The 12667-nt window shown below is 41.3% G+C and overlaps 1 protein-coding gene across 1 annotated transcript; it reads left to right on the top strand.

Moving 5' to 3' along the window:
- The first annotated feature begins 285 nt into the window (after positions 1-285).
- On the top strand, positions 286-11385 carry LOC113021101 (adenylosuccinate lyase-like). Its single transcript, XM_026165549.1, has 12 exons — positions 286-434; positions 2512-2715; positions 2803-2847; positions 3162-3241; positions 3353-3524; positions 3623-3669; positions 3781-3871; positions 4783-4852; positions 4932-5070; positions 10228-10408; positions 10723-10899; positions 11046-11385. Exons 1-12 carry the CDS (start codon positions 315-317, stop codon positions 11130-11132), a joined length of 1413 nt encoding a protein of 470 aa, XP_026021334.1. The 5' UTR covers positions 286-314; the 3' UTR covers positions 11133-11385.
- Positions 11386-12667: the final 1282 nt, after the last annotated feature.

Here is a 12667-nt window from a genome sequence, read left to right on the forward strand (position 1 = left end):
TTACCATTGTTGTGAGTGCGCGCTAGTGATGTGCATTTATACAGCCGTATTTCGCACATGACTATGAAAGGCGGAAGAGAAAGTAGTTCCTTTGAATGTAGACAATCCGAATGTTATAGTTTCTTTCCACTGTGTTCCTGTTAATGATAAACTACAAATTTACTGTAAATTACTAAAATATCGATATTTTAATGTGAGAATTGATTCCAGAACATAAATGATTGGTATCGGAGGAATCGATATTTCAGGATCGATCCGCACATCACTACTTAAGATCCTGTCGCTACCCCGCAGTGTTCACTTTTCTAGCAACCATGGCCGGAGCCGGAGAGCTGTCCAGCTACGCCAGCGAAGAAATGCACTACAACTTCAGCGACAAAAAGAAGTTCATCACCTGGAGGAAGCTGTGGATTTTCCTCGCCAAAGCGGAAAAGGTTTGATATAATGATCTGCTGATACAAGCTTATGAAAGAAGTCCGCGACCTTTACAGAGCCCTATCAAGTTTCCTGCTCTAAACATAGTTATAAGGAGGTCTTACGAGTCGTGTGGATGCTACCCGGTGCTGACTGAGCAGACTGTTACCGTCTTTGTCTGGAGGTCATAGGTCATATTTTAAATGAACATTTGGCTACGTCCACACGTACCCGGGTATTTTTGAAAATGCAGATTTTTCTATGCGTTTGCACCTTTTGTCCACACGTAAACGGCGTTTTCGGTCACTGAAAACGGAGATTTTTTTTTAAACGCCTGCCAGGGTGGATATTTTCAAAAACTCAGTTTTTGCATTTAGGTGTGGATGAAGAAAACGGGAGAAAATGCAACATTAAAGTGTGCGCCATTTTTGACGTCACACTGTGCGCCACGTTATTTCGGTGAAATGAATTTCTACAATACTGTTAATTGTACTCTCTGCAGTGTCTAAATGCTTACATATACACACACAGTTACTGTCCCTCTACACATAGGACTCGGTTCTGCTTCTATGCCCCATCTTTGTTTACTATTTCCCACCGAGGCTTCTAGACTTCTGATTGGCCAACATTTCTATCGCCAACTGTTGCTTTGGCATGTTCCTAGCAGCGTTTTCCTTCATTTTTGCGTTTACGTGTGGACGGGATTATTTTTTTGAAAACGAAAAATCTGTTTTCAAAAATACCCGTCAACATTATTATGAGACTCTGAAACTCTGCAGTTCGTATTTTCTATCGCAGAGCCACGTGAGCTTCGACACGCATGCGTACATGTTCTGAATCATTTGAACGGCTGCTGCTCTCTCGACAGCGAATGTTCCTGTGAACGAAAAGCTCTTCAAGTGGGAAAATTATTAACAGTAACTGTGGCTAAATGCTGTTGTGTTTGTGGTATCTTCTCTACTGAGGTTTTTATTGGAGCCAAGTCCAGGCCAATAATTTCACTCAGTTACATCATGCCATATTTAAGTATTTGTCATGATCTTTAAGTTTCCATTATAATCTTGATCATTTTATGTTATAATGTAATATGCTGTGCTCCATAAATTAATCCTGCTTTATTAGTCTGTTGTTGTAAAGTGTTGGTAGATGTCGTAAAGGGGTGTGTATTTGGCCCGCATGCGGAGGGGTGTGGGTAAAAAAGGTTAAGTAAGCAAGCAGGACGTGGAGCAACAGTTTTCTGACCGTCGCCGTTTTAATGTTATTTTTTGGTTGTAACATAAAGGAAATATAAACGGAGCGCCCACCAGAGGCATTTGTTTTGTACCTTTCGATTTGTTTGGAAAATAAATGTTTTGCCCCTTTTCTCCTTCGCCTCGTTTTTTTTTGCTACCGGAAGGCATCCAAGCGACTGAACAAGAGCACGAGTCAGAAACTTTACGTTCTGCAGAAGCGGCAAAGAAGGACCGAAGGCTGCCGCTACAGTTTTATTTGACCAGTCTGACCTATGACCCCTTTGACTGGCGCGAGGTACTTGATTATCTGGAACCTTTCTGTAGTGCTGTAGGAATCACGTGACTACGGTGTCCCAACAGAATACAGTCCAGTCTAATCAGCATATTGAGCGCCTGTGCCGCCTCATGAGGACAGCACATGATGATCAAAACTGGAGAATAGAGATGCTAATAGACAGACTACTGACTAATGAACAGCAGGCTGTTTGCTATCAGCTTAGCAATGCAAGTCACTGACTTTTACCCAAACATCCTTTCCATCAACAGAAGAGCCAATACTGCAAATATGTGTATTTATAATAAAACATGTATTTATAATAAAACATGTATTTACATAAAAACGTATTTGCATTTGTAACTGTTGATAAATATCTTAAAAGTAAAGAACTGTATTATCAAGAGTCAAAAAGCTCCACATAAAAAGCTTATAAGTAAACTCTGAAAATGAAACCCTGCAGGAAATGGTTCAGAATTCATTCTGTAACTACAAGCACTTTTGTTTTGCCAGCTCTAAACTTTACGAGTTGCTTGTAGGAACTCTTCCTGTTTGTCATCATGTCTCTGTGTTCAATGTTCTCCTCCTCAGGCTCTGGGTCTGCCCATCACTGATGCTCAGATTGCAGAGATGGAGAGCCATGCAGAGGACATTGACTTTGCCATGGCGGCTGAAGAAGAGCGAAAGCTGAGGCACGATGTCATGGCGCACGTCCACACCTTTGCACACTGCTGCCCCACAGCTGCTCCCATCATCCACCTCGGAGCTACGTCATGCTATGTGGGAGACAATACTGTAAGTAGGACTATTGCATAAATAAACCCAGCAGTGATGAGTTTTGACTCTTTAAAGCTTCTCATGTTTGTCGTTTCTCTTCTTCAGGATCTCATTGCATTGCGTGATGGCTTCAACATCCTCTTGCCTAAGGTGAGACTCACCTGTTTGTCCAGAAATTCTATGAAAACAGTGCAAATGAATATATTAATATCAAACAAGCTTGTCGGCTAGTTTTTTGTTTTTACAGTGAGTCCATTAAAAAAACAGGGCATTTTCATTGAATTGAATTCATGAAAAAATATATTGAAAGATTACAGGACAGGCATTGCAACATATTGGTTACATTTATTATGCATCTTCACTGCTTCTGGGAGCTAAAGATCAAAGCTGGCTGTTTGTAGCCCACGATGTAAAATAAGTTTGACACCCTGATTTGCATCATTAAAGGCTTGTTTTTCCTGCAGCTGGCCAGAGTCATCGACCGGCTGGCAAACTTTGCAGAGGAATACGCCGACCTCCCCACGCTCGGCTTTACACACTTCCAGTGAGTCCGACTGCAGCTGCAGTGTTTTCATAGGCCTTCATCAGACTGATGGAGCTGTCTAACTTTGATGTCAAACACACCCACTGTGCCCCTCTCCTCCTCTCTGTACAGGCCTGCCCAGTTGACCACAGTGGGGAAGCGAGCGTGTCTGTGGCTGCAGGATTTGGTGATGGATGTGAGGAACCTGGAGCGAGCCCGCGATGATCTTCGTTTCCGTGGAGTCAAGGGGACCACAGGCACCCAGGCCAGCTTCCTGCAGCTCTTTCAAGGGGACCATGACAAGGTATAAACAACCATAAGAACCACGTGGGTGATTTCTGAAGTCCCACAGCACCGTATTGTGATGACTTTTTAATGTCAGTTTTCCTTTTGTGCCCCCAGGTGGAAGAGCTTGACAAGATGGTGACAGAGATGGCTGGCTTTAAGAAGTGAGTATCAAACTCCTGTCTCCAATGTTGACTGACATGTTTTTATAACATGGTCCAAGCAGGAACAGTTTGAAACACAGGCTATAACTCATTTGTTCCATTCTTATCCAGAGCCTACCTGGTGACTGGACAGACGTACAGTCGCAAAGTGGACGTAGACTGCCTCGCCACCCTCACTAGGTTGGGAGCTTCTGTGCACAAGGTGAGGAAATGTCTCCATTTAGTGGTGGTTAAAGAAACTTGGGCCTTGAGCTCAAGCTTTTCAAAAAGCTGATGTAACTGAGTCTAGGGCTGCACGATTAATCGTTAGAAAATCGCGATCTTGATTCATACTTATGTGCGATCTCATTTCCAAATGACAACGATTTAAAAAGGAAAAAAAAAAGACGACGACGACGACGATTGTATCGCAATTTTGATCCGGGACGTAATCTGCATGAAAACAAGCGCTCACTCTTCCTGCTCAACAAATAACAAGGGCGGAGCCTTAAACCACAGATACAGAAGCTGTGCCATGTGATGATAAAATTAGCAGGGAAACAACGGAGTGCACGTCAGGGATGACGAGAAAGTGACAGGAGAAAATCCGTCCCGGTCAACCACCCAAACATCAATAGCGAGAACCTTATACAGCGCTTCCCTATACACATCGAACTCCCGCAGGCACAAAGAAATTACGGAGGCTATCACTTATCACCTGACCAAAGATATGGCTCCCATCAACACTTTCAAAACGAGGGATTTAGGAAAATGATCAACACCCTAGACAAACGCTACACAGTGCCGTCCCGCAACTATTTTTCTATTGTTGCACTACCTGCTCTATACACGCAGCGTCGAGCAACGGTGGAGACGGAATTTCAAGCAGTACAACAGTTTGCAGCAACAACAAAACGTGAGACATTTGTTGTTTTGTTTATTTATTGTTTTTATGTTCAGTCTCAACTGTTATGAAGTTGATGTGCAGTTAAAAAGTGCAATAAATATTTATACTGGAAAAGAAAATTGTGAGAATCGTGATCTCAATTCCAAGCCAAAAAATCGTGATTATAATTTTATGCAAAATCGTGCAGCCCTACCTGAGTCTAAACTTTTTGCTGTCATCTGCTGTAGATCTGCACAGACATCTGCCTGCTGGCCAACCTAAAAGAGATCGAGGAACCTTTTGAGAAGGAGCAGATTGGTACGTTCGCTCATTCAAAAGCACTTTTTCGCCTGTTAAACTGTGCCTCAGCCTAAAGCTTTGCCCGCTCCTCTTCCAGGTTCCAGTGCTATGCCCTACAAGATGCATGCAGAACGCTCCTGTAGCTTGGCCCGACATCTGATTGCGTTGATGGCCGACCCCCTGCAGACTGCCTCGGGCCAGTGGCTGGAGAGGACACTAGATGACAGCGCCAACAGGTCAGCCAACACAGACACACTTACACTGCTGTGAATTTGGTATGATGCAGTTCTCCTCTGTGAAGTAGATATCACATCAGTGTGGAAGCGTACAATAAATAGTAGTGAACAATGATTCCCAATTACAGGGTTTGTACGGGTGCTTGAAATCCTTGAAAATGCTTGAATTTTAATATTGTCTTTTCAAGGTTTGAAAAGTGCTTGAACTTCAGATGTGGAGCTTAAACGTTCTTGAAACTGTATTTCACTCACCACAAATAACTCTGAATAGTTTTCTTATCAGATAGAGAAATTAAATGAGTTGCAAAGTGTAAAAGCAACATTTCTCCGCCCGGGCTGCCGTGCACCTCTGCATGTCAGTCCGTTTCTAATGTGTGCCTCCGCCCCGCACAGTCAGGGATGAGTGCACTAACATGTTGGTGTTTTAATGATCGTTTGATGGAAAACGACAATGGCGGAGTTTGCGCTCTTGAGACACATGACAGGAGAGTCCTAGTTAATAATTTTTGAGAATGTATACATGACATATGCCAATTTTTTTTAAAACTATTATTATTTTGCTGGCTATCAAATTTTCTGGAGAAATGATTGAAATGCACTGAGTGTAATGCAGTATGGCAGCGCTATTACAGTAGTTAGTTATGGCATTGTGATTTATGGAATATGCTGTAAACTTAGCTAACATTACTTGGCAGTAGCAGTAATGTGAGTTTCTTCACTCAAGTGAAAGCTTTAAACATTAGCCTGATACTTAACTAGCCAGCTTAAGGAAATAATGGTAATAAGAGGCACTGATCCATATGGGCACAAAGAATGGCCACTTTTTTGTGCTACTGAAGTTCCCTGGCTTTCATTTAATCTGTTTATTGTGAACACCTACACTGGCTTCAAGCTCAGACTGAGGTCTGTGGGGCACTATCAGCCACTGAGACAACAGACAAATATGTTTTAATATATGAATATTTCATACTTTATGGCTGCCTGTTTATTAAAGGGAGATGAACAATTCATTATGTTCAAAGCGTCTCCCAGTCAGTGCTGTTCCCCATGACTGTCTTACTGTGCATGATGTTATTAGCACAAACACTTTAAAGATAATCATTTAGGACTTTAACAATAATACAGACAACAATGTAGTTAAACAACTTACAGTTAGTTTTATTGGGAATTCACTTTAACCTGTTAGGCCTCCAGGGGTTTTCTGAGCTTTCTGCTTGAAAATGAAATGACTAAAATAAATGGAGTATTTCTCCACAGTTACAAACTGTGTGTATGCAATCTTGCTATCAAAATAAAGCTAACACTTGTGAGATGTCATCAGAGGTGTAAATATTACTGCAGATGATACTATGTTATAAGTTACTGTGACTCAAACATAGAAAAAAATGATTTTTTTTTTTATATCTCACACCTAATTAAAGTATTTTAAAGCATTTAACACCTTTGAAAATATGCTTTGGTTCACATTTAACTCCAGAAAATCATATATTAATATGGATATTACCTGTCCACAGATTCATGGTGAGGTAACTGCTCTTTAACGGTTTGGCGTCTTTGCTTTGTTTGGTGGTTTTAGAAAATGGTCTGAAATTCAGGTTTCTGTGGACACTACTCATGTCAGCATTTATATTGTCTTATCCCTCCTCGTGTTAACCGATTAAACGCGATCTCCTCCCTTTTGCCCTCGTTTTTGGGGGCGTGAGTGCTTAACTAGTTAAAATAGGAGACGTTTTTTTTTTGTTTTTTTTGTTGTTGTTTTTTTTTTTGTTTGTGTAGCGTAGGACAAATGTCAATATCTGATGAGAAGACTTATTAATTTGGCCTTGCTGTGTATTATTGTGATGTTTGGTGCAGTTTTTTTTTATTTGGTGGGGTTGTTGTTGTTGTTGTTGTTTTTTTTTTTCCTTAAAGTGGAAATGAATATCTCTAACAAGTTTTGTTCACATTTGCGCATCTTAATTTCTAAGAGAAATGTGTTTTTGTTTGTTTTGAGTTTGTACACTGTATGCATTTAAGACGACCATTTCCTTTTTCAGTATTTTTGTGTGGTGCATTTTTCTGTTTTTAACAAAAGGGGAACAAAAGACATTTAATTTGACCTAAGATCGTTTGTTTTAATTAGCATGAATGCTTTTCAAGCATTCACAGTATTGTTCTTCTAATCTTTATTCTTCCATTTTATTATTTTATATTCCGTACTGTTTTGTTTTTTTTTGTACTCCTACGCCTTCAAAACAGTTCAACTTAGAAAAACCATTCAAACACTATTAGATTCCTCTTCTTTTGGACATGACTGCTTCTATTCTCTTTTTTTTTAACATTTATATTTTTAATTTTATTCAACTTTTTTCAACCAAAATTTCCCATGTATTTCAATGGGGAGACCCTTCAAATTCTCCTTCAACACACTTCTATTTCAACTCTAACTACTTCCACATACAATGGGGCAAAAAAGTATTTAGTCAGCCACCGATTGTGCAAGTTCCCCCACCTAAAATGATGACAGAGGTCAGTAATTTGCACCAGAGGTACACTTCAACTGTGAGAGACAGAATGTGAAAAAAAAAAACATGAATCCACATGGTAGGATTTGTAAAGAATTTATTCGTAAATCAGGGTGGAAAATAAGTATTTGGTCAATAACAAAAATACAACTCAATACTTTGTAACATAACCTTTGTTGGCAATAACAGAGGTCAAACGTTTACTATAGGTCTTTACCAGGTTTGCACACACAGTAGCTGGTATTTTGGCCCATTCCTCCATGCAGATCTTCTCGAGAGCAGTGATGTTTTGGGGCTGTCGCCGAGCAACACGGACTTTCAACTCCCGCCACAGATTTTCTATGGGGTTGAGGTCTGGAGACTGGCTAGGCCACTCCAGAACTTTCAAATGCTTCTTACGGAGCCACTCCTTTGTTGCCCGGGCGGTGTGTTTTGGATCATTGTCATGTTGGAAGACCCAGCCTCGTTTCATCTTCAAAGTTCTAACTGATGGAACGAGGTTTTGGCTCAAAATCTCACGATACATGGCCCCATTCATTCTGTCCTTAACACGGATCAGTCGTCCTGTCCCCTTGGCAGAAAAACAGCCCCATAGCATGATGTTTCCACCCCCATGCTTCACAGTAGGTATGGTGTTCTTGGGATGCGACTCAGTATTCTTCTTCCTCCAAACACGACGAGTTGAGTTTATACCAAAAAGTTCTACTTTGGTTTCATCTGACCACATGACATTCTCCCAATCCTCTGCTGTATCATCCATGTGCTCTCTGGCAAACTTCAGACGGGCCTGGACATGCACTGGCTTCAGCAGCGGAACACGTCTGGCACTGCGGGATTTGATTCCCTGCCGTTGTAGTGTGTTACTGATGGTGACCTTTGTTACTTTGGTCCCAGCTCTCTGCAGGTCATTCACCAGGTCCCCCCGTGTGGTTCTGGGATCTTTGCTCACCGTTCTCATGATCATTTTGACCCCACGGGATGAGATCTTGCGTGGAGCCCCAGATCGAGGGAGATTATCAGTGGTCTTGTATGTCTTCCATTTTCTGATGATTGCTCCCACAGTTGATTTTTTTCACACCAAGCTGCTTGCCTATTGTAGATTCACTCTTCCCAGTCTGGTGCAGGTCTACAATACTTTTCCTGGTGTCCTTCGAAAGCTCTTTGGTCTTGGCCATGGCGGAGTTTGGAGTCTGACTGTTTGAGGCTGTGGACAGGTGTCTTTTATACAGATGATGAGTTCAAACAGGTGCCATTCATACAGATAACGAGTGGGGGACAGAAAAGCTTCTTACAGAAGACGTTACAGGTCTGTGAGAGCCAGAGATTTTCCTTGTTTGAGGTGACCAAATACTTATTTTCCACCCTAATTTACGAATAAATTCTTTACAAATCCTACCATGTGGATTCATGGATTTTTTTTTTTTTCACATTCTGTCTCTCACAGTTGAAGTGTACCTCTGGTGCAAATTACTGACCTCTGTCATCATTTTAAGTGGGTTAACTTGCACAATCGGTGGCTGACTAAATACTTTTTTGCCCCACTGTACGTTGACAAAGAGCCACCATTCAAACTTTGACTTCAGTTCCAGTTTAAGTTTCATGATGTTTTTTTTCAGCCGTTTCAGAGTTTATAATGGGTGTATGGGACGGAATGTTGGGGCTAGAGTGAGACAGCTCAACTGCTAGAGTGAGAGGGGGGGGGGATTAATCTTAAAATCTTATCTCTAAACTGCTGCTGTGTCCACAGCGTTTGCTCTACAGCCACATTTTACCCTCAAAACATAGACAATGTTGTTCTCTGTCCAACACAGTGTCTTTCAAAGCTCAGAGATGTAAACCTTGTAAACTGTGTGGATCCAAGTGGAGGGATCACATTTTAGTCATTCAGTGATTCAAAGAATATGAACTTTTAATATTCATTCAGATGTTTTCTGACTCCAAATAGTCTTTTCTCATTTCTTAGGTTTATCTAATTTACATTTTAAACATTTTCAGCTCTTTTCCAACTTCTCTGTGGATGTCAGCTTTTAGCAGTTCAGCTTTTTTGTTTTTAATCTCATTCAACATTTTTAACTTCAGCAATTAATTCATTTCAGTGCATACATTAAGATTCAAGCATTCATACTGCAGTTTCTTCAGAAAATTCACTTTCTAGTTATTAAATGGTCTTCCTAAGGTGGTGCTAAGTGAAACATGCATTAATTTTTTTTTTATTAATTTTTTTTTTTTTGGTAATGTACTGGAAACTCTTTAAAATGGACCTAGAAAGTGCTTAAAGTGTTTGAATTTGACCCTGAAAAATGCATATGAACCCTGCAATTAGGAGTGAGTAGCCCACATGGAGTGCCACAGTGACTGCCCACTGTGGGGGGGATTTCTCCTTCATTTTCCCACTGACACTTCAGGAAATCCATGAGAGTTTGAGGCCTTGAACCAAGTCAAACAGCTAAGAGAGGAATTGTGGCCATAAAGGGAAAACGGAAAAGAAATCAAGAGTAAAACACGATGTACATAATTGCGTTAATGGTTAAAGAACTACACATCCTACAATGCTTTGCACATTGTTACCCAGGATTCAGTGGTTGAGTAAAAAGCTGTTACTTGTGATTACTGATGGTTTCTTTCCTCTCTTCTCTGCCTTGCTCCTGTGCAGGAGGATCTCCCTGCCCGAGTCCTTCCTGACAGCAGACATCATCCTCAGCACACTGCAGAACATCACAGAGGGTCTTGTGGTCTACCCCAAAGTCATCGAGAGACACATCCACCACGAGCTGCCCTTCATGGCCACAGAGAACAATATTATGGCGATAGTGAAGGCAGGAGGCAACAGACAGGTAGGAGAAAATGCCCTGTGAGGAGTTCTCCTCTGTGAGTCAGAATGGACACATTAATAATAGTTTTGAACATAACTGGATGAATGCATTTTTGCTTGATCAGGAGAGATGGTTTACTGGGCAGAAGATGCCAGTGGTAACCAGAAAAACAGATGACTGAAGTGAGATCATCTTACTGACTAGTAACCAGTGTTTTGACCATTTAAATGAAGAAGCTGATTACCAATAACCAGACCTGACATGGAGACCCAACAACATGGCTGTTAAAGTCAGCTCCACCTTAATGTTTCTGTTTTTTCCTGTGTCTCCTTCAGGAGTGCCACGAGAAAATCCGTGTTCTCTCCCAAGAGGCAGCAGCTGTGGTCAAACAGGAAGGTGGAGACAATGACCTGCTGGTCAGAATCCAGCGAGACCCCTACTTTGCACCCATTCTAGGGCAGCTGGATGCTTTGCTGGACCCCAAGACCTTTATTGGGCGTGCTCCACAACAGGTACAGCATGAACAGCCTTATTTTTGTTCAGTCTGACAACAGATGAATGTTTACAGCCAAGCTGCAGCTCCCCTATTACTGCAGCTGTGTCTGTTGACCCCCCCTTGATGATAGTTTGTTTTCTTGTTCCTGCTCCTCTTCTTCAGGTGAAAACGTTCCTGGCTGAAGAAGTACGCCCCCTACTGGAGCCGTATAAGGCCAATATGGATGTCAAGGTTGAGCTTGTGCTTTAAAACATCAGTGATGTCTTGAGCTGGTTTTATGGTCGAGCAGAGTTTGCTGTCCACTCCACTCTAGGGACTGACCGTCTGTCTGCCTGGAGCGAGCTCTGTTGTCAGATGGAGGCAGCGCACAAAGTGTGTGGTACAACCAGCGTGTGGGCCGCTCTTGCTTGTACTGTTGTTGGTCAACCAGCCGCGGTGGAGAGTGAAGTTATAACAGATGAGATGAAGCGAGAGCATTAAAAACAGTAAAATGTCCACTGCAGCCACTGTGTTTGTTTTTATCTTTGAAGTTTACACAGACGGGCCATGAGACCAGCATTACTCACACTGACATGGGGAACACTTTGAGTGGCACATTTTGCAAATATTCTGAAGTAAATTCTGCGACCTTTAAATAGCCCTATCAAGTCCCCTGGTCTTAATAGACTGTTAGCGCACAGTAAAAAGAAATGGTGTATAAGTCAGGAAACACTCGGCAGTTCCAGAGTTGCATTTTATCAAAATCATTTTTCATGAGTTTTTTAATATTAGATAAATGCAACTGATAAGCACAGATTTTTCATTATTCTTATATGCTTGGGTCAGCGCTAATGGTAGCAAAGCTCTCTCTGCAGGGGTCTGGAAAGGATTTTCCATGGTGTGGAGCTGGGTCTCCAATTCAGTGAGCCTGACCTCCAGAACTGTAAATATGCAATATGCCTTAAAAGTATCATTATTGCCTAACAAGGCAGAGAAGTAACAAAAGATCTGACACACTGATTACTGAGGAAAATACAGGACAAACAAGTGAAGGAGCCACAGGCTCAACTACAATCTGTGATAAGCTAGAAAATTCAAAAGGACAAAGTGAATGAATAATGTGAATATAATTACCAGGTGATTGAACAAGTTTGACTTTTTGCTGGCAATGTGGACCAAGCTCTCATAACGTGCCAGAGTATCTTTTGGAGCGACCTCAGAGCTGTGGCATCACTCGGCATCATTTCATGGACTCGCCATAAACAGCTGTGAGAGCTTGTCAGCTTGGTGCTGAGGCCACAAAGAAGAAGCAGAGCAGTTTCACATAGAGAAGTCTACGAGATCAAAGGCTGACTTGTTGGCAAAAATGGATTAAAATTACACGAAATAACACTGAGGTGTTATTTTTGCAGTCCAGTACAAGAGCACCTGGCTGCAGCCACTGGGAGCATCATATTGCGACCTCCACACTAACCGGAATCACGTAACTTCGAAATAAATTTGGTTCTAAGTGTTTTTGTTTTGCTTTTCTATAATTGTACAAACTAACAATTACAGCGCATATCTTACTAATTGAAAAGATATGTACACGTATAGGTGGTTAAGAACAAAGCAGCCATCGAACAAAAGAACACTATAGGTCAGAAATAAAATAAAGCAGCATCAAAAATTCAAGTAAGGTGTGAGCTTTAAGTTACACTTGTCTAATGAAACCTTCAATAGAAGGACTTCATTTTTAAAGCCAGCAAAAATCGGAGTAATTTTCAAGAAGCGACATTTATGAAAAAATTTTGCAACTATAAATA

The sequence above is a fragment of the Astatotilapia calliptera genome, chromosome 4, assembly GCF_900246225.1.
Source record: "Astatotilapia calliptera chromosome 4, fAstCal1.2, whole genome shotgun sequence".
NCBI classification, from domain to species: domain Eukaryota; kingdom Metazoa; phylum Chordata; class Actinopteri; order Cichliformes; family Cichlidae; genus Astatotilapia; species Astatotilapia calliptera.

Bases quoted from the DNA above. Each gene is read 5' to 3' on its own strand.
- LOC113021101 (XM_026165549.1), top strand. From the start codon at position 315: ATGGCCGGAGCCGGAGAGCTGTCCAGCTACGCCAGCGAAGAAATGCAC. The intron at 10,409-10,722 runs GTAGGAGAAAAT...TGTCTCCTTCAG, and splicing joins AGGCAGGAGGCAACAGACAG to GAGTGCCACGAGAAAATCCG. The intron at 10,900-11,045 runs GTACAGCATGAA...CCTCTTCTTCAG, and splicing joins TTGGGCGTGCTCCACAACAG to GTGAAAACGTTCCTGGCTGA.